At 37.2% G+C, this 23,566-nt stretch overlaps 1 protein-coding gene across 1 annotated transcript in view; it reads right to left on the reverse strand.

The window, feature by feature from the left end:
* Window positions 1-23,566, reverse strand: part of STYX (serine/threonine/tyrosine interacting protein) — a 37,343-nt gene that overhangs the window by 4,412 nt on the left and 9,365 nt on the right. The window contains exons 2-9 of the mRNA XM_049767551.1: window positions 19,868-19,900; window positions 18,123-18,176; window positions 13,078-13,175; window positions 10,202-10,262; window positions 9,665-9,701; window positions 9,064-9,103; window positions 8,705-8,755; window positions 6,132-6,204 (exon numbers count right to left, since the gene is read on the reverse strand). Of these exons, the coding sequence (XP_049623508.1) occupies window positions 6,132-6,204; window positions 8,705-8,755; window positions 9,064-9,103; window positions 9,665-9,701; window positions 10,202-10,262; window positions 13,078-13,175; window positions 18,123-18,176; window positions 19,868-19,900 (447 nt within the window). The remainder of the gene's footprint in view (window positions 1-6,131; window positions 6,205-8,704; window positions 8,756-9,063; window positions 9,104-9,664; window positions 9,702-10,201; window positions 10,263-13,077; window positions 13,176-18,122; window positions 18,177-19,867; window positions 19,901-23,566) is intronic.

Raw genomic sequence — 23,566 nt, forward strand, 5'->3', positions numbered from 1 at the left:
CCACAGTGTAACCTTGAGCCTGCCAGGAGTAATTTCTGAGTGCAGAGCCAAGAGTAACCCTGGGCGCCATTGGGTGTGGGCCCCCAAAACAAAACAAAAAAATTTCTAGTCTCATTTATCTATGAGTTTTAAGAAAAAGAAAAGACAGGGCCCGGAGAGATAGCACAGTGGCGTTTGCCTTGCAAGCAGCCGATCCAGGACCAAAGGTGGTTGGTTTGAATCCCGGTGTCCCATATGGTGCCCCGTGCCTGCCAGGAGCTATTTCTGAGCAGACAGCCAGGAGTAACCCCTGAGCACTGCCGAGTGTGGCCCAAAAACCAAAAAAAAAAAAAAAAAATAATAAAAATAAATAAAAGACATCATTGTAGTAATGTCCAGAGACAATAAAGATGAGGGCTGGAAGGTCTGGCTCATGATATGAAGCTCAACACAGAGTGGTGAGTGCAGTTGGAGAAATAACTACACTGACAACTATAATGACAAAGTCAATGAGTGAGAGAAGTAGAATGCTGCCTTGAATAGAGGTGGGGAAAAGAATGGTGGCATTGATGATGGGAATGTGGCACTGGTGAAGAGGAGTGTTCTTTATATGATTGAAACCCAACTACAATCATGTCTGTAATCAAGGTGCTGAAATAAAGGTATTATTTAAAAATAAATAAAAGTCAGATACTAAAAAATTTCTAGTCCTTTATAGATGAAATTATCAATTTGGGTCAATTACCTTGAATATAGCATCACTCTGCCACCCACAATCAGTGATTTTAAACTGAAATAAACCACTAGTACAGAGACTAATGAGTCTAGAGGAATTAAAAAAAAAAAGTTGAAACCCATAGGGCAGGTGAGACAGTATAACAGGTAGGGCACTTTCCTTAAATGCAGCTCACTAAGGTTTGATTCCTGACACCCCATAAAGTCTCCCAAACCTTCCCAAAGTGATCCCACACAACAAATGTGAACAAAAATATATGTAAAAAAAATAAATAAATAAAAAGCTTGGGGCCAGAGAGATAGCATGGAGGTAAGGCATTTGCCTTGCATGCAAAAGGACGGTGGTTCAAATCCTGGCATCGCATATGGTCCCCTGAACCTGTCAGGAGTGATTTCTGAGCGTAGAGCCAGGAGGAACCCCTGAGCGCTGCCGGGTGTGACCCAAAAAACAACAACAACAACAACAAAAAATAAAAATAAAAAGCTTAAACCCAATCAACTAAAAGAATGTGTCAGGTAGGGGCCATATGACCCTCATTGGGGCTCTCCCTAGATATTCCAAGGGGGCCATAGGTGAAAATGACATAAATGAGGGGTCACGGCATGAGGCTAGGGGCTAGCCAGTTGGACAGGGGCCACAGGAAGAAAAATGCTGGAAGGGTAATACGGTCAGAAAAGATTCAGATGCACATGTTGCCTGGGTTAATGGTGCCTAATCACGTAGCCCTCATCTCCTCTCTTAAGATGTGGAATTGCCTGTTTTCTTTTCTTTTTTTTTTTTTTTTTACTTACTTACTTATTTACTTATTTATTTATTTAGGTTTTTGGGTCACACCCGGCAGCACTCAGGGGTTACTCCTGGCTCTATGCTCAGAAATTGGCCCTGGCAGGCACGGGGGACCATATGGGATGCCGGGACTCGAACCACCGTCCTTCTGAATGAAAGGCAAATGCCTTACCTCTATGCTATCTCTCCAGCCCTGAATTGCCTATTTTCAAGCTGGGTTGTATACCAGAGCTCTTTCTGCCTTTGGAGAAGCCCAGGCCCCTCTCTTTATTTTTCTGTGTTATCCTCTTTCCCCTTTCTTAGTATCTCCAAATAAAATCTGTTTTTACTTAACTGCTCAACTCACCTTTAAATTCTTTTCTGTGAGGAAAAGCAACAAACCAAAACAAGGGTAAGGCCTACAACTTAGTTTGATTTTCTTGCCAGAGCAGGGAGGAAAAAAGGGCAGATTCCCTTCTTGGGGTTGATGTTCCCCCTACCTCAAAAAAGAAATGGTTGAGAAATACTGATAAATATGAACTCAGACTTCATTTGATGAAACACAAACACTTGATACCCTAAAATAAACCTACTGGCAACCTCGTAAAATGATTAAGAATAAAATGGAGGGGAAGTTGGGAGAAAAACTGGGGGCATTGGTGGGAGGAAATGTGCACTGATGAAGGGTGATGTACATAATTTATACTACATTTGTACTACATTTATATGACTAAAACTCAGTCATGAATAACTTTGTATCTACAAAAAAATACTAAATTATGAACATCGTAGGAAAAAATAAGTTAAAATGATATATACAGCTGCAGAAAGTCAAAGTAAGGCATTTAATGATACACATATCTTTTATTTTCTAATTCCTCAAAATCAACTGTTCTACTTCCAATGAAATAGAACAAAGGCATTTGGGGCTGGAAAGATAGCACAGAAGTAAGGCGTTTGCTTTGCATGCAGCTGATCCAGGATGGACGGGGGTTCGAATCCCATATGGTCCCCCGTGCCTGCCAGGAGGTATTTCTGAGCACAGAGCCTGGAGTAACCCGAGGACCACCGACCGGGTGAGAACCAAAAACAAAATAAAACAAACAAACAAAAGGGCATTTTTATCCCTTCTCTTTCCTGAAAATAAGAAACAGTACCTTATTAGATGAAACTAGAAAACAGGGGCTGGAGAGGTGGCGCTGGAGGTAAGGTGTCTGCCTTGCAAGCGCTAGCCAAGGAAGGACCGAGGTTCAATCCTCCGGCATCCCATATGGTCCCCTCAAGCCAGGTGCAATTTCTGAGTGCTTAGCCAGGAGTAACCCCTGAGCATCAAACGGGTGTGGCCCAAAAAAACCAAACAAACAAACAAACAAAAAAAACAACAAAAAACAAAAAACCCCAGAAACTAGAAAACAACATCCATGTAACTTTGAATATGAGAAGAATTAAAAACAAGAAACTGATTCCCATGCGGGACAGGGTAACAGTGAAAAGGAGAAAGGGCTGTAATTGAGAAGGCATCCAGAGGGATTTGGGTATCATGTCAATTTTTGAACTAGTAGCGGTTACAGGACAATTGTATTTTATGTGCAGTATATTCCATCGTCTATTATTTTTTAACTTAGAAATAATAAACTAACACCACATATGGTTGAATGGAGAGAATAGGTAGTTTTCCCCTCCCAACCAAAAGAGACTAAGACTAACAATTCCTTGTATTTTGTGAAGTAGGAGTAGAATAAAAGGAATATGTAGAAAACTGTGAACCCCACCCATGCAAGATGCAGGTTACATTTATAGTAGGGTGGAGAAGAAAGTAGGTCATATATATCAACCATCTGCTAAATCTCAAGTCAGCTAAAAGTAAAAACTAAACCAGGAATTCTCCAACTTGGCTATACCACCTAACAGCTTTAAAACATGTGCTCTTTCTCCACGCCCACGATTGTAATCTGCAGCCAGTGACCAGCTCAGACCACCAGACAGAAGTTGGTGAGAACTTCTACAATTAGGAACATTTAGGCCAGTGACTGGCCTTCCCACTCTTCTTTTGATCCTTCCCCAAATTTTATCATCTAGCAAATAATAGCTAATTTGAGAATATTTCAAGTTTAAATATGACTGAAATTAAAAAAGGACCAATGCAAGCCTAAGGAAAGATACTGCAAGGGAAACAACACAAAAAGTTAAAACAAAGTCATATAAAAAAAAAGAGTACAAAAATTGGAACAAACAAAATTTCTGATGAACCACATGCACGTACTTTGTGTGTATGCAGGAGATAAGACCAGAGACTCACTCATGGGTTAGTTAGAGCACATGCTCTACCCAATGAACCATATTCCCAGCCCCTCTGATTAAATTTTTTTTTTTTTTTTTTTTTTTTTTTTGGTTTTTGGGCCACACCCGTTTGACGCTCAGGGGTTACTCCTGGCTATGCGCTCAGAAATTGCCCCTGGCCTGGGGGGACCATATGGGACACTGGGGGATCGAACCGAGGTCCATCCTATGCTAGCGCTTGCAAGGCAGACACCTTACCTCTAGCACCACCTTCCAGGCCCCCCTCTGATTTTTAATGAACTAATGTCATTATTGAAATCAAGGTATTTCAAAGGACTAGTATTAAGATTAATAGAATGAAAAAGATACATAATTCTGACATGCTATCAATTTCTCCTTTTCTTATTATTCCAATGAGCATACAAATCATGCCATGATTCCAACTATGAGAAAATAACTTCACACTTCCTCCAATTGTTTCAGTAATTTCTTATTGCCAAACTTTGAATTTCTGTAGTATGTCTAGTTACCTCCCCCTTATAATTTCTAATTTGGTTTATTGTTTTTCTTCCTTTGTTGTGTTTTACTTATGGATTACTGATCTTGTATATTTTTCCAAGAACCACCTCTTGTTTTCATTGATCTGAGATTAGTATTCGTACACCAGCCTTTTTAAGAGATGTTTGCTTAAATGACTGTTTTCCAGCTTTTGACTTTGAATCTGTTTGCTCTAGCTGAGAAGTGTAAATTGCAAGTAGTAAAACATTGGATTCAACCTTCTCATTCATTTTGCCAGTCTGTGTCTCTCAGCTAGTACCTTTAGTTTATTGACATTGAGAGATAATTCTTATAGGACCTACTGCCATCTTTTTGTAGGAATTTGTATTTTGGGGGTCTGCCTTGCCTTGAAATACAACAATCTGTTCTTCTTTTAAGGCTGTTTTTAATCTGTAAAGTTTCTTAGCTGTTGTTTATCTATAAAGCTACATAAACTTCCTTTAAACTTGAATGAAACTTTAAACTTGAACTTCACTGGCTGGTTGAAGTACTCTGGGTGATACTTTCTTTCATTTCATTGAGTTTTGTCCTTTAAACTTGAACTTCGCTGGCTTGGTGAAGTACTCTGGGTAAAACTTTTCTTTCATTTCATTGAATTTTGTCACTATACCCCACCACTGCCTTTCAGCTTTGAAGGTTGCTTGTAACAAATCTCTTGTAAATGTTAAGGATGCTTCTTTGTATGTAATTTCCCTTTTTGATCTTGCTGCTTCAGTATTCTACCCATATCTGTTGTATTCATCATTGTGACCAGAATATGTCTTGGGGTGTTTCTCTTTGGATCATGTATAAATAAATGGATAGAATCACAACACTATGTGTTTGAAAGAAATAAACTAAACAGATAAATTCAGGTTCATCTATTTTACTACATCTTCCAGGCATAAAAATATTTAAAATATGGAAAAGAAAGTGTACAAAATTAAAAAGTTGCTATAAGTAGTCAAGTTTTACTATTCAATAGCAATTTCATCACCCCTGAGTACTGTGAGTTGTGACCCCAAACCAATAAATATTACCTTATGGTATAAGCAATCAAAATGGAGGAAAGAATTTTATCTCTAACATCTTACATTTTATGCTAGGATAAAATCTAATCCTATATTTTACCCTAGTTTTAGCAATATGCCTTTAATAAAGCCCTTCCTTTATCTTGATATTGACTCTATGAAAATAAACTCTAAACAAGAAATAAAATTTTAATCATCAGATTAGTCTTATATGAAGATTTTTTTTTCTTTTTTTTTTTTCTTTTTTTTTTTGGTTTTTGGGCCACACCCGGCGGTGCTCAGGGGTTACTCCTGGCTGTCTGCTCAGAAATAGCTCCTGGCAGGCACAGGGGACCATATGGGACACCGGGATTTGAACCAACCACCTTTGGTCCTGGATCGGCTGCTTGCAAGGCAAACACCGCTGTGCTATCTCTCCGGGCCCATATGAAGATTTTTAAGTAAAAAATTTTATACCTACTTTTTGTTTAAAAAACTAAAAATATGGGACCAGAGAGATAGTATGGAGGTAAGGCGTTTGCCTTTCATGCAGGAGGTCATCGGTTCGAATCCCGGCATCCCATATGGTCCCCATGCCTGCCAGGAGCAATTTCTGAGCCTGGAGCCAGGAATAACCTGAGTACTGCCGGGTGTGACCCAAACACACACACACACACAAACTAAAAATATTTAGTTACTGGTTTTTGGGTCACATGTGTTCTAGAGACAAAAACCAGGTCCATCGTATGTATGCAAGGCAAGTGCCTTATCTGCTGTACTATCCCACTGGCTCCATTTTTAGAGTTTAAAAAATGAGATGTTACCTGAAGTTGATGAACAAATCCAGCATTAGGATTAATACAAAATCTTCTTTCTTGAACGTAAGCAAATGCATCTCTGAAAATAGAAAAAAAGCAGTGGTAGCATTTTATAATTGAATTTACATAAAACAAACATTTATGTAAAAACATGTTAAAAAAATGAATGATAATCAAGAAGCTCGTACTACCAGAGTGGAGTAGTAAGCTGTAGTGGGAAAAAAATCAGCAGTAAATAGGCAAAACGGTATCATAATCCTGCCTGCCAACTGTGACAGATACTAGAGAAAAATATTCAACTCATTTAAGTTTTATTTTTCATCTGAAAATATGAATTAGGCCTGAGAGTACAAAAGGTAGGACACTTACCTTGCATATGGTCAAACCCAGGGGTTTTATCTTTAGCATCATACTTGGTACCCTGAGTTTTACAAGGAATACACCAAAGCACAGAGCCAGAAGTTTAAAAAAAAAAGAAAAGTAAAAGTAAAAGGCAGGGGGTGGAGGTAGGTTACTACCTACTTAGAATTAGGTAAGACTAAAGCACGTTGTACAGCATCTGTCACATAATACAGATTCAAAATATTAAATATTATCACCACTTAAATGAGAAGTATAATTGCTTTCCTCCTGTTTAAGGATTAAATGAGAGTAGACTAGATCCAAGAAATGTAATTTTTTTAAACTTTATTATTGAACATACCACATAATAGCAGAGGAAGAGTTCGATGAACTGTGCATACAGTACATTAATGAATTCCAGGTGCAATTTCCAATACTGCCTCATCTCCTGGCTAAACATAGCCTCACAAAAACCAATTTTTCAATTAAATAAAGCATTTATAGCCAAAACATATTCTTTGTTAGGGGTACACATATTAGTGCTCAGAACCTGGTTCTACACCCAGGGATCGCTCCTGACAGGGCTTTTGGGACCAGGACCATATGGGGCACCCTAAATCTATATTAATGCTCTGGGCCCACAAAAGATTCTTTTTAAAACTGATAGGGTTGGGAAGAAAAAAGTAAATTAAAAAAAATCTGAGGGGCTGGAGAGATAGCATGGAGGTAAGGCATTTGCCTTTCATGCAGAAAGTTGATCCCCTAAGCATTCCATATGGTCCCCTAGCCTGCCAGGAGTGATTTCTGAGCATAGAGCCAGGAATAACCCCTGAGCGCTGGCCAGGTGTGACCCAAAAAACAAAACAAAAAAATCTGAATTATACAATCTTTAAATATAAAGCATGCCAGATAAGCATACAAAGTGAGCATTCTAATGTCTCTAATTTGTGAGACGTATGAATTCAATGTTCAATTCAGTTCAAAGGGGAAGAGTGCTGGGAAATATGGTATAAGGAAGGCATGAAAACAGGCATGGCCTGTAAAGGCCAAAGCATAAAGGCTGAAATAATTCCCAAATAATTTATCATTCGATTACTGTACCAAGAAAATATGATTCTTTCATTTGTTCTGTTTTGTGGCCACACTCAGGCACTCAGGTGTCACTCTTGGCATACTCAGCAGACCATATGGTATGCCAGGGATCAAACCTGTGCTATCACTCCATACATGCTTTTTTATCTTTATTCTATAGGGGAAGGGTGGGAAGAAGGCAACATCCAGTCATGCTTTAAGGTCACTCCAAGTAGTGCCAGGGATTGAATCAGGATCAGATTCATGTAAGGCCTTGATTAAGCCTGTACTATCTCTTCAGCCATAATTCAGCCCTTTAAACACTTAAGCAATAATATTTCTAAGTTTATAGTGATGACTAAACCAAATTTTGTAGTATTAAGTAACAAGTTCCATAAAATGCAAATAAACAAAAATATATCATACTAAGCAGACCTATACTAAGTAGGTAAGATACAACATTTAACATGGGATACAAGCTGGGGCCGGAGAGATAGCATGGAGGTAAGGCGTTTGCCTTTCATGCAGAAGGTCATTAGAGCGAATCCTGGCATCCCATATGGTCCCCAGAGCCTGCCAGGAGCAATCTCTGAGCGTGGAGCCAGGAGTAACCCCTGAGTGCTGCTGGGTGTGCCCAAAAACCAAAACAAACAAAAAAAACATGGGATACAAGGGCTATTGGAATCAAACATGACTAGATAATAAAAATCAGAATATTAACTTTAAACCCTCAATATTTGCATCATGCTTCTTTTTTTTTTTTTTTTTTTTGGTTTTTGGGCCACACCCGGTAACGCTCAGGGGTTACTCCTGGCTATGCGCTCAGAAGTTGCTCCTGGCTTGGGGGACCATATGGGACGCTGGGGGATCGAACCAAGGCTAGCGCAGGCAAGGCAGGCACCTTACCTGTAGCGCCACCGCCCGGCCCCATCATGCTTCTTTTTTATTATTTATTTTGTGTATATGTATGGGGGTGGGTGGGTGGAGTTGTATTTTGCTTAGGAGTAACTCCTGGCAATACACTGTATAATATATGGTAAATAAGAATGAACCTGGGTCAGCTGCATACAGTGCAAGCATCTTACCTTTCATGCAACTGTTCCAGTCCTAAAAATCTTGTTAATGGTAATTTTAAACTAATTAAAGGTTTCATAGAACGTTCTTACCTATACTTCATTCCAAATGTTTCCATAATATATGCAATAACAAAGGCAGCACTGGAAAAAAGAAGAAAAAAATTAGAGAAAAAAACTACACATACTTTATTCATTAAAAGCTACAGAAATGGGGCCGGAACGGTGGTGCAAGCGGTAAGGTATCTGCCTTGCCTGTGCTAGCCTAGGATGGACCATAATTTGATACCCCAGCATCCCATATGGTCCTCTCCAAGCCAGGAGCAATTTCTGAGTGCATAGCCAGGATTACCCCTGAGTGTCACTCGTTTCCCCCCCCCCCAAAAAAAAAACCACCCACCTACCCACACAAATTGAAAGCTACAGAGATAGATTATCTCTTATTTTCATACCTCCGGGAGATCCCCGCATTTCCATGGACAAGAACTTTTCCTGAAAAAGAAGAAATTGCTCACACACACACACCCCTGTACCAATTTATAGCTAAAATACACTGAAACCACTAAACTCTTCAATATTTTGTCAATGTCACTTGGAAATTTTTGTATGATAAAAATATTTCACCTATTCACTAGGTAAAGAATATGTTAGATAAAAATTTAATATTTTTAAAAGAGATTAAATCTGACACAAATTTTATTAACTTTAAAAGGGGAAGGAAACTCCTAATTCATTTCAATGGGCAGAGGATGGATGCTGCTTCTCAGACCCTGCAATGTGGCACATTACGGGGGCAAACCAATAGTCCATGGAGACTGTGTGGTATAGAGAATCAAACTGAATAGGGAACATACAAGGCTGTGTCTGTACTATGTCTGTCCCCACCCAAGATTTTAAAAGCAGTATTACAGAAGTATTTAAGGAAATCCATACAAAGTAAACTGAAAAGTAGAATTTTGATAACGATCTTATAGTATTAATATACTATATGTAAAGCAAATCTTTATAGAAAATTAGTTAGCATAATCTAAAAATAGCAGCGATGTAATTTACCTCCAGTTTGTAAACTCCCATCAATAAATTCTTTAGTCTAAAAAGTCAAACATAATGTGTTAAAATTTAATGCAGATTAATAGATGTAAGACATGTATATACTGAATATATTAAAATAACATCCTAAAAATAAAATAACATCCTGTCTCATTAACTTCCAGAAAGTTATAAAACAATTAGTATAAGTTTGATTTTAAAATAATACAGGAACTAAAGCTTGATCTAAATGAAAACATTCAAAGTGTGATTTCTCAAAGTCTGAGTAATCATGTTTTAAAAATAATAAATTTATTAAAGTATAACACCACTATTTTAAGCACAACAAAATTAAAGTAGCACAGCAGGATTTCTTTCTTTGTTCAATGCTCTGATATCAAACCCAGTTCCTAGCACTGCAAGGTACATACTCTATTACTTAATCATATCCCTGCCCTATTGGAGGAAATCGCATCTCATCTCATTCTCACTATTTAAAACCACAATTAAGAGGTCAAATAACAAACAAATTTTAAATATTATTTAAATATTGACACCTACCATAGGGAAAAAACGTATTATGTTTTCAACTGGATTATCTGCAATATCCAAGACTAAATATCTGAAAATAGAATATTTGGGGATAAGAACACTGATATAAAACTCTCAAAAATTTTAACTCTACAAATTTCTTGGCAACCATGAAAAAAAGGAAACCAATTTACTAAGTACTATATTACCAAGTACTGAATTTCATATTGTTTAAAAGTACAACATTCAAAGTCTTAAGAAATACATAAACATTTCTCTAATAATTTAGTAATAAAAATGTAGCTAATTAAAAATCACAAGAAGAAAATCTGCTAGATTAGGGTTAAACAACAACAAAAAAACCTTTTGGCTTTTGGGCCACTCTTGGCTCTGCACTTATAAGTTACTCCTGGCAGACTTGGCTGACTATATAGGATGCTGGGGATTGCTGCCCTGAGTTGGCCGTGTACAAACAAATGCCGTACCCTATCGTTCCAACCTCAAAGTGCCCAATTTTTTATTGCTTTCTAGTTCTATCAATTTGTTTTAAGACACTAAGAACCTTCTGAGTAGCTTTGTGATCTTTCCTCACAACCCTACAAAGAATGCAGAGGAAGCCCAGAGAAGGAGCAAATCAAAAGAGAAGGCAGCAGTCCAGTGGACGCAGAGGTGAAACATTCATTTTTTTAAAGCTAAAAAAAGGGGGGGTTGGGAATTTCATATGGACGATTATTTAAAATAAAGTATTATTATCATACTTATTCTATGAAGATTTTTCATTTCAAACTCATCTAAAATCCATATATTAACAATAAATGGCTATGAACTGTGATAACTAAATATCTAAAGTAAAAATTGCTGGGGGTGTGCAAGATGATATAAGAGAGTTAGGCTGCTTGCTTTGCAAGTAACTGACACTGGTTCAATTCTTGGCATATGCTATGGTATCCTAAGCACTACCAAAATCACACAAGTAGAGTACAGGATTAAGTCCTGAGAACTGTCAGGTTATGACTCAAACCTCTCATTCCATCTCTCTTCTATCAAATTAGTTGTTAGAACTAGGGAGATAATGCAACAAATGACCTCATTTTGAGCCCAGGAGTAACATGACCCCAGAAAATCACACCTGGGGGCTAACCCAGGTAGGTCTCATATATGCTGGGTTGGCTAAGGATAGCCCCCAGTGACCATCAGCAGCATATACTGGTGTCTCAAGCACTGAACCAGTCAACCAGGCTAGCCAGGCTAGCTAGTATTAATTAGTACCTGAACTTTCTGTGCATTGCTTAGGCTCTCTACCTCCCAAAAATTTAAGTAAAAAAATTTACTTTCATTATCATCTAACCAAAAATAAACCAAAAATAAATAAATAAATAAATAAATAAATCCAATAAAACATAAGGATCATGACAGTGTAATCTTAGTGATTGACATAATACACATATAGGAGATATTTTATAGGAGATATTTATTTTCATTATCTTTTGTGCTCTCTTTGTGTATAGTGTATTTATTAAATGAAATTAAAATATATGTGAAAAACATGACACTCAATCTCATTATAAGAAAAATTAGGCAAATTAAAGCATGAGATAAAAGATACCACAATTAAAAAACTTCAGAAACGAGGCCGGTGAGGTGGCGCTAGAGGTAAGGTGTCTGCCTTGCAAGCGCTAGCCAAGGAAGGACCGCGGTTCAATCCCCCAGCGTCCCATATGGTCCCCCCAAGCCAGGGGCAATCTCTGAGTGCTTAGCCAGGAGTAACCCCTGAGCATCAAACGGGTGTGCCCCCCCAAAAAAAAAACAACTTCAGAAACATAAAAATATAAGTACTCCATTATAAAAGCTAATAAACCAACATGAGACCAACATGAGATACCATTTTTACTCAGCCCAGGATATGAAAAAGTTTGAAAAGCTTTATACTTCTATCTTGAATGAACGAAAGAGTCTCTTTCAGGGCCCGGAGAGAGAGCACAGCTTGCCTTGCAAGCAGCCGATCCAGGACCAAATGTGGTTGGTTCGAATCCTGGTGTCCCATATGGTCCCCTGTGCCTGCCAGGAGCTATTTCTGAGCAGACAGCCAGGAGTAACCCCTGAGCACCGCCGGGTGTGGCAAACTAGAGGGCAATTTGCATGAACTATTAACATTTTAAATATCATCTGATGCAGCAACTTTTTACAAAGTTTCCCTAGTTTTCGAGTGACAGATAAATGACATGTAAAATGATGTCATTTTAATATATAGTAGTAAGAAAATTAAAAAATAGTAGTCATATAATAAATTCTGTAACTTAAAAATAACATTATATTATAGAAGAATTTCATATTTATATGTAGATATGTAAAAAGTCTGGAGGACAGCCAAAGATTTAACAGGGCCTGGAGCAGTTAATGTGTTTAAATCACTAAACTTTTATTATTATTTTAATTTTTAGGCCACTCCTGGCAATGACCAGGAAATACTCCTGACAATGCTTGGGGGACCAGATGGGATGTGAAGATTGATCCCAGATCAGGCATGTGCAAGGCAAATATCCTACCTGTATTATCATGCCGGGTAAAGAAAATTTATATTCCCAAAGAAATGAATATATTTTAATCATATACTTTACGACCCTTCTTAATACATTAGATATATGAAGATGTTAGTCTGGGGTCGAGAACAATAGCACAGTGGAAAGGGTGTTTGCCTTGCATGTAGCCAACCTGGGTTCAATCCCCAGCATTCCATATGGTCCTGAGCACTGCCAGGAATGACCTGAGTGCAGAGCCAGGAGTAACCCAAGCACTGAAAAACAAACAAAAAAAGAAGACAGTCTGATAGAACAAAATTAAATTGAAAAACTTTGTTACATTTTGACACCCATAAAGATATTTCTAAATTTCACAGTAATTCTTACCTAAATAACTGCTGGAAATTTGGTTTAACAAAGTTTGCTTCAATATTCTGTCGTATGCATATTATATGGGTAATTCCATGTTTCTGTAGTATAGGTAGCTATTAAAAAATGGGAAAGAAAAAAACATTTTAAAATACAGTCTCATTATATTATGACATGTTTTAAAATATACAGAATTCAATATTAGAATTAATACACTTATACCTGAGCCCATTCAAGTATAGAGAAAATGAGTAAAGTTAATTTTTAAACCATTTACTTAAAATGATCAACAAGATATTTGACTGACTAAATACATTAAATGACCTCATACAAAGCTAATAAAATTATTTAATACCTAAATGTTAAGACCTTTATGGGAACTGTAAAGTTCTTGAATGGGAAAAACATGCCTATTGACTGAGATTGTGAGAATTATACATTCCAAAAAAAAAAAAAAAAAAAGAACATCTTGGGGCAGAAGTGATAACATTTGCCTTGCCCGCAGCCAACACAGGATGAACACTGGTTCGAATCCCGGCATCCCATATGGTCATATGGTCCCCTGAGCATGCTAGGAGTGACTTCTGACCCAGGAGTAACCCCTGAACAGCACTTACGGGTGTGATCCAAAAACAAAAACAAAACACAGAGAATTATACATGTAAGGTGTCTAATCCAGTGTATATAGTGTATACAGTGTAAACTGTAGTTATATATAATAATTATAATCTTTAGTCTTTGGAGAGCGGCTACTACAGATAAATTTAAGAACAGGACTTTGCTTATTTGTTCACTGATTCATAGTAAATGATTAACACTGAAACAGAATCATTGTTTAATGATCTTTCCAGTAAATTTACAAAAGCATGGGACCAGAGCAATGGCGCAAGCAGTAAGGCATCTGCCTTGCCCACGCTAGCCTAGGACAGACCATGGTTCGATCCCCCGGTGTCCCCTATGGTCCCCTAAGCCAGGAGTGATTTCTGAGCACATAGCCAGGAATAACCCCTGAGCATCACTTGGTGTGGCCCAAAAACCGAGAAAAAAAACAAACAAACAAATTTCTTTTTACAAAAGCATGCTGGCATGAGGAAGCACTATCTTGAGTTTTCTATGATAGCTTCTAAATCTTACACGTGTAGAGATAATATAGATTTTCTTTTTAACTCTCTCCTTTAAGTATCATTAGTTTATAATATATGTACAATATTATATTTCACAGGTGGTCAGAGCTTAACTACTGTGTACAAAATTTACCAGAGTTTAAGTGTTAATCTACTACCAAAAAACAACAAAACGAAACAAAAAAGCCCTCTTATCCATTTCTCCCATTCACCTCTGTCTCCCTGGAAACCACTGTTTTTAATGAATCTTGAGAGTTAAGTTTCATTGTTTTTTTGCCAGTACGTTTGCTTTATATAATCCTCTATCTATTCTTATGCACTATATTAGATAGCCCCAAATATACTGTAATTTCCAAAAGTTAAAGAATAATTTTTATTTATCATATACTGAATGTTGCCTCCTAAAATTATCATGAAGTCCTAACCTCCAAAGTGATATATACTGTGAGGAGCTGGGCCTTTGGGAACTAATTAGACAAAGATGACATCGTGAAAGCAATGCCCTTGATTTATTGTCATTATAAACCTTGAATATTACTGTGAAATATTTGTAATTCACTTTGGCCACAATAAAAATTAATAATAAAAAAAAATGGCATCGTGAAGGAAAAGCCCATATGATGGAATTAGTGACTTTGTAAGACCAGACATCAGAGCTCTGTCTCTACAATATGTCAACTTATAACAGAAAGCTAAAAAAGGATTCTTCAAAAAAATCTAACCATGTTGGCAAATGGATCTGAGCTTTCTAGGTTCTCGCAGGGGTCTTCAAACTACGGCCCACGGGCCACATATTATATTTATTCCCATTTTGTTTCTTCACTTCTAAATAAGATATATGCAGTGTGCATAGAAATTTGTTCATAATTTTTGTTTTTACTATAATCTGGCCCTCCAACAGTCTGAAGGACAGTGAACTAGCCCCCTATTTAAAAAGTTTGAGGACCCCTGGCTCTAGACTGAGGAACACAATATCTACTATAGACATTATCAAGCCCCAAAGGATTTCTATGATTAAATTGAACTGTTAGGAGCCAGAGAGATAGCATGGAGGTAAGGTGTTTGCCTTGCATACAGAGGTCGGTGGTTTGAATCCCAGTATCCAATATGGTCCCCTGAGCCTGCCAGGAGTGATTTCTGAGCATACAGCAAAGAGTAACCCCTGAGCGCTGCTGGGTGTGACCCAAAAACCAAAAAAGAAATGAACTGTCATTTATAAATCACAGTTTGGGGGCATAGCAATAGCACAGTAGTGAGGCATTTGCATTGCATGTGGCTAACCAGTATTCCTTTCTCAGCATCTCATGTGGTTCCACCCACCCACTAGGAGTGATTCCTGATTGCAGAGTTAGGAAGTAACCCCCTAGCACCACCGGGTATGAACCAAAACTAAAATGAACACTTTTTACAGCAAATTTTCCTGTTTCTGACATGTTCCCATTTTATCTTTGTTTTTATCTAGCATACTCTGAGTTGGAAGAGATAGAAAACTTTGGCAAAGCCAATAATTTTTGATTCAGAGGCTGAAGAGGTAGCAACACAGTGAGTAAAGTACCTGCCTTTCATGCAGTCCATCCTAGGCAACTTAGATGGTTCCCTGAGGACTGCAAGGAGTGATCTCTGAGCACTACCAGGTGTGGCCCTTCCCCAAATCAAAACAAAGAAAGTCTTTTTTTTTTTTTTTTCTTTTTCGGCCACACGCAGTGACGCTCAGGGGTTTATTCCTGGCTATGCACTCAGAAATTGCTCCTAGCTTGCGGAACCATATGGGACACCGGGGGATCGGAACTGTGGTCCATCCTAGGCTAGTGTGGGCAAGGCAGACGCTTTACTGTTTGCACTACCACTCCGGCCCCACAAACCAAATCTTAACACAGGTCTGCAGAGCTGACCTGGGTGCCAGCAGTTACCATATATTGTACCAAGACTGCTCATGGAGATAGAAACAGAAGGTTAAGCCTAAGCAGAGACCATGTGGCCAACAAACAAAAACAAAAAAGCTTTCCTCTTTGACTTCTCTAACTCCATTTATTTTTTGTTTGTTTGTTTTACATACCTTTTTCCTAAAGGAAAAAAATCTGACCTGTACTATATGATTCAAGGTAAAAAAAATAATCAAATTCTGCTATAAAAGCTTTTTTTCCCTCTAATCTTAATACCATAGTGAAGTTGAGGGGGGGAAAGGTTCTAAGAAGTCATATCTTGGGGCTGGAGAGATAGCATGGAGGTAAGGCATTTGCCTTGCATTCAGAAGGATGGTGGTTTGAATCTGGGCAGCCCATATGGCCCCTGAGCCTGCCAGGAGCAATTTCTGAGTGTAGAGCCAAGAATAATCCGAGTGCTACCGGGTGTGACTCAAAAACAAAAAAAAAGTCATATCTTGTAAACAAATGAATTAAATCTGACAAATATACTAGCTATATTCGAAGTATAGTGTCAAATAATCTAAAATAATTTCAACAGTCTGAATAATTTATAAATTATTTTGGCTAGTAATATTTGTTCATGTTTGTAACTTTTAAAGTTACATAAAACTTATTTAATCAAATCAAAAGCATAAGATACAACAAAATAGCCCAGTTACTATAAATAGCAAAGTTTTTCAAAGCTAAAAAGTGAAAATGAAACCACATATATACATACAAAGTAAGACAAAATTAGGCCTACCCTTTTCTTTCCAATCTTTATGTTGGTCATCAAAACAAACTAAAGTTATCCTAAGTGATGCTTCTATAGTAAAAAATAATACTTTTATATACATATACATCAAAGTATATTATAAAAGTTCATAAAATATATTGTAGATATGGATATTATATACAAGAATGACATAAAAAAAAATACTCTCAGGTTCCCTGAGTACCACTTGGGATTCCCCCTACCAGAAAAATGATAAGAGTAGTGAAGAAAATATTTATAAAGATTTCATATTGTGATTCTAAGAAAATTATTAATATTGCCATTATTTCTGAGGACTGAATTCTCAAAAATTATTTTTTGTTTTATTTTGCTTTAGGGGGGCTTTTTGGGTCATACCCATTAAGGTCAGGACTTACTCCTGGCTCTGTGCTCATCAATCACTTCTAGTAGGCCTCAAGAGACAATATGTGGTACCAGGATCACCCCTCACGTCTAAGTCTAAGTTCTTTATTTCTCTATACCTGAGCTTGGTAGTTTGAGTTTTGTACCCAAAGCACATGTTTTTTCTTTTTTTTTGATATTGTCTATTCCCTTGTTTTGTTGAATTTTGTTTCTTACATATGTGAGCATACATACTTACCTCTTGATCAGGAAAGATTAATTCAAATATTAAGATTTTTATTCTAAACTTTAATTTTATTCTCATGTTCCAAAGTTTAGCTATTAAATATATCTAATCTCTTACAGCAGGGGTCTCAAACTCAATTTACCTGGGGGCCCCAGGAGGCAAAGTTGGGGTGAGGCAGGGCCGCATAAGGGATTTCGCTTACCGAATATTCGCAGTAAAAATTCGCATTAGTAAGAAAAAAAAACCGCAAAAAATTGCATTAAATATTTGTATACCCTGAACGAAACTGCTTGGGGTTATGCTAATGTTTAATGCGATTTTTTTCTTACTAATGTGATTTTTATTGCAATCGCGAATACTGCGATATTTGAAGGCCGGCCACGGGCCACAAAATGTTGTACGGAGGGCTGCAAATGGCCCGCGGGCCGCGAGTTTGAGACCCCTATCTTACAGGGAAATAAAGTATTAAATAAGGGCCAATTATTTGATAAACCTTTCAAACTGAGTTCATGATCAAAAAAAAGGCAAAGTGACACATACTAAGTGATAACTTACTTAATTTGCAATATTTCTGGCCCCTCCTTCCAAAATATTCTTAATGAAAAAACATGTACTCCAAAAAATTAGTAAATACATTCATCCACTTGATAATTCTAACCTAAAGTTCATACCTTGCTTTTCATAGCAGAAGAATATGGGCCTAAAAACAATCCAGGTAAAATTTCCTTGAGGGGAGAGAAAGAGAAAAATAAAATTTTTACTGTCAACAACTTAAATCTACACAAAATACACACTATAAAAAATAGGGTGTTTTCAGAGTTTTATAATAATTTGCTAAAATCTATTATTGAAGGAGCATTTCCTAGAGATGTAGATGTGCTATCTATATCAAATGAGACAGTTTTAGTTCTATAAAATACAGTTATTTTAATTTCTATAGTGCTTTTATCAGTTTAGGTTGACTTAGTACCTTAGACTGTTGTCTAATAGATTAATAAGGTACATTAAATTGTCTATAGGCTAGAAATAAATAATATAAAAATAAACTCATACCTTTGAAATTGCATAAGATACAACAAAATAGCCCAGTTACTATGAATACCAAAGTATTTCAAAGCTAAAAAAGGTAAAAGAAATCACACACACACACACACACACATCCATTGACCATATTTGAACTATTTAAATAAGCCCTTCTGAATGTTTAACTAAAATTTATACTATATGAATACAGAAAACTTTTGGTCAGGCTGTATTATACTTTAAAGAGTAATCTTGTACTTTCTAGGACACCAAAGTGAGTAAAACTCTGATATCTCCTATCAGTTTCCTATGGAAATTACACTTTACTAATGCTTGCATTCCCCGTAACACCAAGTAGACTGCTTTACAGGTACTTACATCTTTCTTTCTTTCTTTTTTTTTTTTCTTTTTTTTTTTTGGTTTTTGGGCCACACCCGTTTGACGCTCAGGGGTTACACCTGGCTATGCGCTCAGAAATCATTCCTGGCTTGGGGGGACCATATGGGACGCCGGGGGATCGAACCGCGGTCCTTCCTTGGCTAGCGCTTGCAAGGCAGACACCTTACCTCTAACACCACCTTCCCGGCCCCAGTACTTACATCTTTTTAAAAGAAGGTACTTACATTTTTTTTAAAGAAAAAGTAAATATTTTTAGGGATGTCAAGGGTGGGGGGGATCAGATATAATACAGCATGTAGGGCACTTGCCTTGCATGTAGCCAACTCAGGTTCCATCCCTGGTTGTTCTGCCCCAACCCACCTGGAGTGGTTCTTAAGTACAGAGCCAGGAATAATCCCTGAGTCCTGGTAGGTGTGATGGGGTGGGGATGGAGGTTGTTTTGTGAGCCAGAGTAAAAGCATAGCATTTGCCTTGCTGCAGCTCACCCGGGTGATCCCCAACATCCCACATGGTCCCTCCGAACCTACCTGGAGTGATTTCTGAGCACAGAGCCAGGAGTAACCCCTGAACATTGCTGGGTGTGACCCAAAACCAAAAACCAAACCAAAAAAAACAAAAATGTAAGTGGAAAATTAACTGTTATGAGTGTTCACTATCACTCTAGTCTAATTCATTCTGTTCTAGAATTGATTCAGTGCTCTGAAGAACTATAAAAATCAGTTATAAATCAAATACAGAAGCAAACAATTTTATTCAAAAGAGCAATATACATTAGTCAAGTTTCCCTAGAGTCTAGATCAAAAATAAACTATCTTTAAAATGAATTCTATAAGTACTGTACCTAATTTTTCAAATAAAGAAGATCCAATTAACCTTTACTATGATAGTACCTTAAATGCTCAGTGATTAAAAACCTTCTCTATTAAATTAGTAATATAATTAAATTAGTAAAAGTAATAATATGGTTTGGTTCAAATAAAGACAATTACCATACCTGCATCTCTCGTCTCATAGGGTAGGTCCACTCCTTTAAAATGAAAGAAAAATAATTAAAGATTAAAAAAATATTAATCTAATTAAAGTTTATGTACAATATGTAGATCTTTAAATAAACAACATACTTTAAAAATATTTACTACAAATATAGCTAGAGATATAGATCGAGGGTTGAGCATATACTCTGTATGCAGGTGACTTGTGTTGGATCCCCAGCACCACATAGCGCCCCAGAGCACTATCAAGAGTGACTACTAAGCACCAATCCAGGAAAAACCAGAGACTTACAGAATTTTACCCAAAAACAAGAGTATCTTATAAAAATATAAGGTTCAGTTGACTTCACAAAACATGAAAATTAAAATGAAAAGAAACAGTGATTAAGACATTTATGTAACTGGGCTTCCAAAATTATGTTATTTCAACAAAGTGAATAACTGAATTCAAGCTCATTAGTGTAAGGTTAAATATTCCAGAAATTTCTTTCAAATTCTGACTCTCTAAATTAGTCAGCAAATAGACTTATCATTCCTACTAATTCTAGTAAAGAGGATCAGCTCATTAAAACATTGTGAAAAGTCTCAAGGGAAAAAAGAAAGGGTGTTATGATCCTTGAGCAAATTCTGCAATGGGTGAAAGATAGGCACAATAGGTATTTGTCATCCCTGATCTAAACCACCAATATTCATCAGCCTCTTCTTGTTTTATGTGGGCTTAACAGTTTATTTAGCACAATTCCCTTTATAGCTGCATTTCATGAATGTATGTTTAAAGCTCATTCTGTCTTAAGCATGAGAACAAAGATAAAATGATTAGAAAATAATAAAACGTCAATAGCAAAAAATTTAAAACAGGTATTTTTTTTTTAAGTAGGGTATAAAAGAAGCACAGTGAAATATTATGAAGAATCAAATGAACAAACAGTCCTTATCTGTAAATGAAAAGCAAACTAAAAGTTTCTGCTTTGGCTGCTTAATCAACAGAACTATAATTAGTAATTTCATTAACAAAGTTAAAACTAAAAATAATTTTTAAAATCTTTTTTTAATTTTGAAATGTTAGGTTTACAGCAAAGTTGAAAAACATAGTACAAGAGGACTGCAGAGATAGTATGAAAGGTAAGGTACTAGAGCCTTGCATGCAGTCCATCCCAGTTTAATAACTGTCTTCACATATGGTTCTCTAAGCACTGCGTCAGGTCACTCCTGAGCAGAGAGCCAGGAATAGCCCCTCTACACAGGCTTGTATGATGCCCACCCCCCAAAAAAATACAAAAAATTCCCTTTAACCTTTGCCTAGATTCCATGTCAGGAAAAGTAGCAACACAAACTATAAAAGAGAATTCTGCACCTGCACTATAAATCAGCTTTTTTAAAAAAAAATATTGTTTTCAATTTTGTAAACTTTCTCAGTAATTTAGTAAAAATAGGCTGTAACGTCTGAGAAATCACTATGTAATGATATTTAGTAGTTTTAAATATATAGCTAAATAAGAGAATGAGAGAAAATTCCTAAAAAATAAACTACCCCATCCCCTTTCACACACTCCTACACATACAAAAAAGCAGAAAAATTACTAAGTACTGAAATAATGTCCTAAGAGTTTCTACTGATCTTTCATGAGTCTTCCAATTTCTTTAAAATGGAGATAAGCATTCAGCCAGAGTTCGTTTAAGGGCTAAGATATACGTCTTATAAGATATAGGCCAGGAGGACCATTGTAAAAATCACCCCAAGCACCGTATTTACAACTCTGGGTGAATGGGTCTGAAGCAGGGTTGTTACAAAAATTAATCCAGATCAGGCTAAGGATGAAATGTGTATTTGGCAATTCTCTACCTCGCATCGAGAGTGAGCTGCCTGCCCGAACTGTCATTTTTATTGAGTACAGAGACCACCCTGAAGTCAAGGAGTAAGGTCAGAGTAAGGTCAGATAACTCGGGCTCTCCTGAGCCAGTCCAACCCAGGTTTGCAGGTAAGACAATCTGTTTTCTGGTAAAAGCCAGTTGTAAACAAACAGATATAAAGGAACAAGGTATGATCTTTGTTTTGGGTTAAACCAAGTTGTAAACAAATTAGATACAGACACCAGGAATAATCTTTGTTTTGGGTAATACAAGGTGTAATCTAACAATCCATGGTAAAAAAGCTTGCCACAAATTGCCAGGGAGTACAATTAGACAGAGAAGAGATCACTATGACAATGATACTTAGAAATGATCACACTCTGGACAAAAAACTGGGAGTTGAAAGGAGGTAAAGTGATATGCATGACAGGACCTGAAGTAACCATACTGCAAATCAAAATGTCTAAAAGAAAAAAAATGGGGGAAAGGAAATATATATATATATATATACACTATATCTACATATATCTCTCTATAGATACAGAAATATCTATATATTTATATGTATCTCTATCTACAGATAAAGATATATACTGTATATAGGTATATATAGATATAGGTATAGAAAGAGAAGAAAAATGTCTGCCACAGAGGCAGGCAGTGGGTAGGGTAGAGGGAAACTGGAGACACTGGTGGTAGAAACTGTGCACTGGTGAAAGGTACTATACATTCTATGACTGAAACTCAATCATGAACAACTTTGTATCTGTATCTCACGGTGATGTCAATAAAGAATTATTTAAAAAATTAAAAAATTGGGGCCAGAGAGGTGGTGCTAGAGGTAAGGTGCCTGCCTTGCAAGCGCTAGCCAAGGAAGGAACGTGGTTTGATCCCCTGGCATCCATATGGTCCCCCAACGCCAGGGGCAATTTCTGAGCGCTTAGCCAGGAGTAACCCCCTAAGCATCAAATGGCTGTGGCCCAAAAAACCAAAAAAAAAAATTTATTATTTTAAAAATATATGGCTTGCAGAGCTTGAATAAATAATACCACCAGGCAGGATTTGCCTTGAATGCAGCTGGCCCAAGGTAGGTAGATCCCTGCAGCCTATAAGGTTCCCGGAGCCAACAAAGAGTGATTCCTGAGAACAAAGTCAGGAGTAATCCTAAAGCACTGATAGGTATGCCCTCCAACAAACTCCCAAAACAACAAGCCCAAAATATAGTTCCTTAAGCACAAGTAATCTAATTACTACTGGGTGTGGCCCACCTAGATGTATGTCTTGCATGCTACCAACCACCAGAGGGAGCCTCCTTACTACCCGTCGCAAAACAGTTGTCAGTAGGTGGGGCCCCAGCATTACTGGATTTGGCCCCCAAAATCCAAAATCATAGGAAAATATCTCATTTCAATAAAATTTGTAAACACATAATCACATCTTGGTATAAAAAATTTTCATTATCACAGAAAGTCTTAGTCAAGAACTTTTTTTTTTCTATCTCTACAGAAGAGTTGCATCTAATATTAAAGTACATGTAAACAGAGTAATTAAAACTCATTATATATTTGGCTGTGATCACAGAGATTTATCCCTTTTGAGCCAAGAGTAAACCAAGTGCCACCAGGTGTGGCCCAAAAGCAAACAAAACAAGTAAGCTGGAGAATTTATTAAGCCCCCCCCCCCTTTCGGTTTTTGAGTCACCTGGCGACACTCAGAAATTGCTCCTGGCAGGCTGGGGGACTATATGGGATGCCGGGAATCTAACAGGGTCCATCCAGGTTTGGCTGCGTGCAAGGCAAATGCCCTACCGCTGTGCTATCGCTCCAGCTCCAGCCCCTATAAGACCTTTC

The sequence above is a fragment of the Suncus etruscus genome, chromosome 2 (assembly GCF_024139225.1).
Source record: "Suncus etruscus isolate mSunEtr1 chromosome 2, mSunEtr1.pri.cur, whole genome shotgun sequence".
Taxonomy (NCBI): Eukaryota; Metazoa; Chordata; class Mammalia; order Eulipotyphla; family Soricidae; genus Suncus; species Suncus etruscus.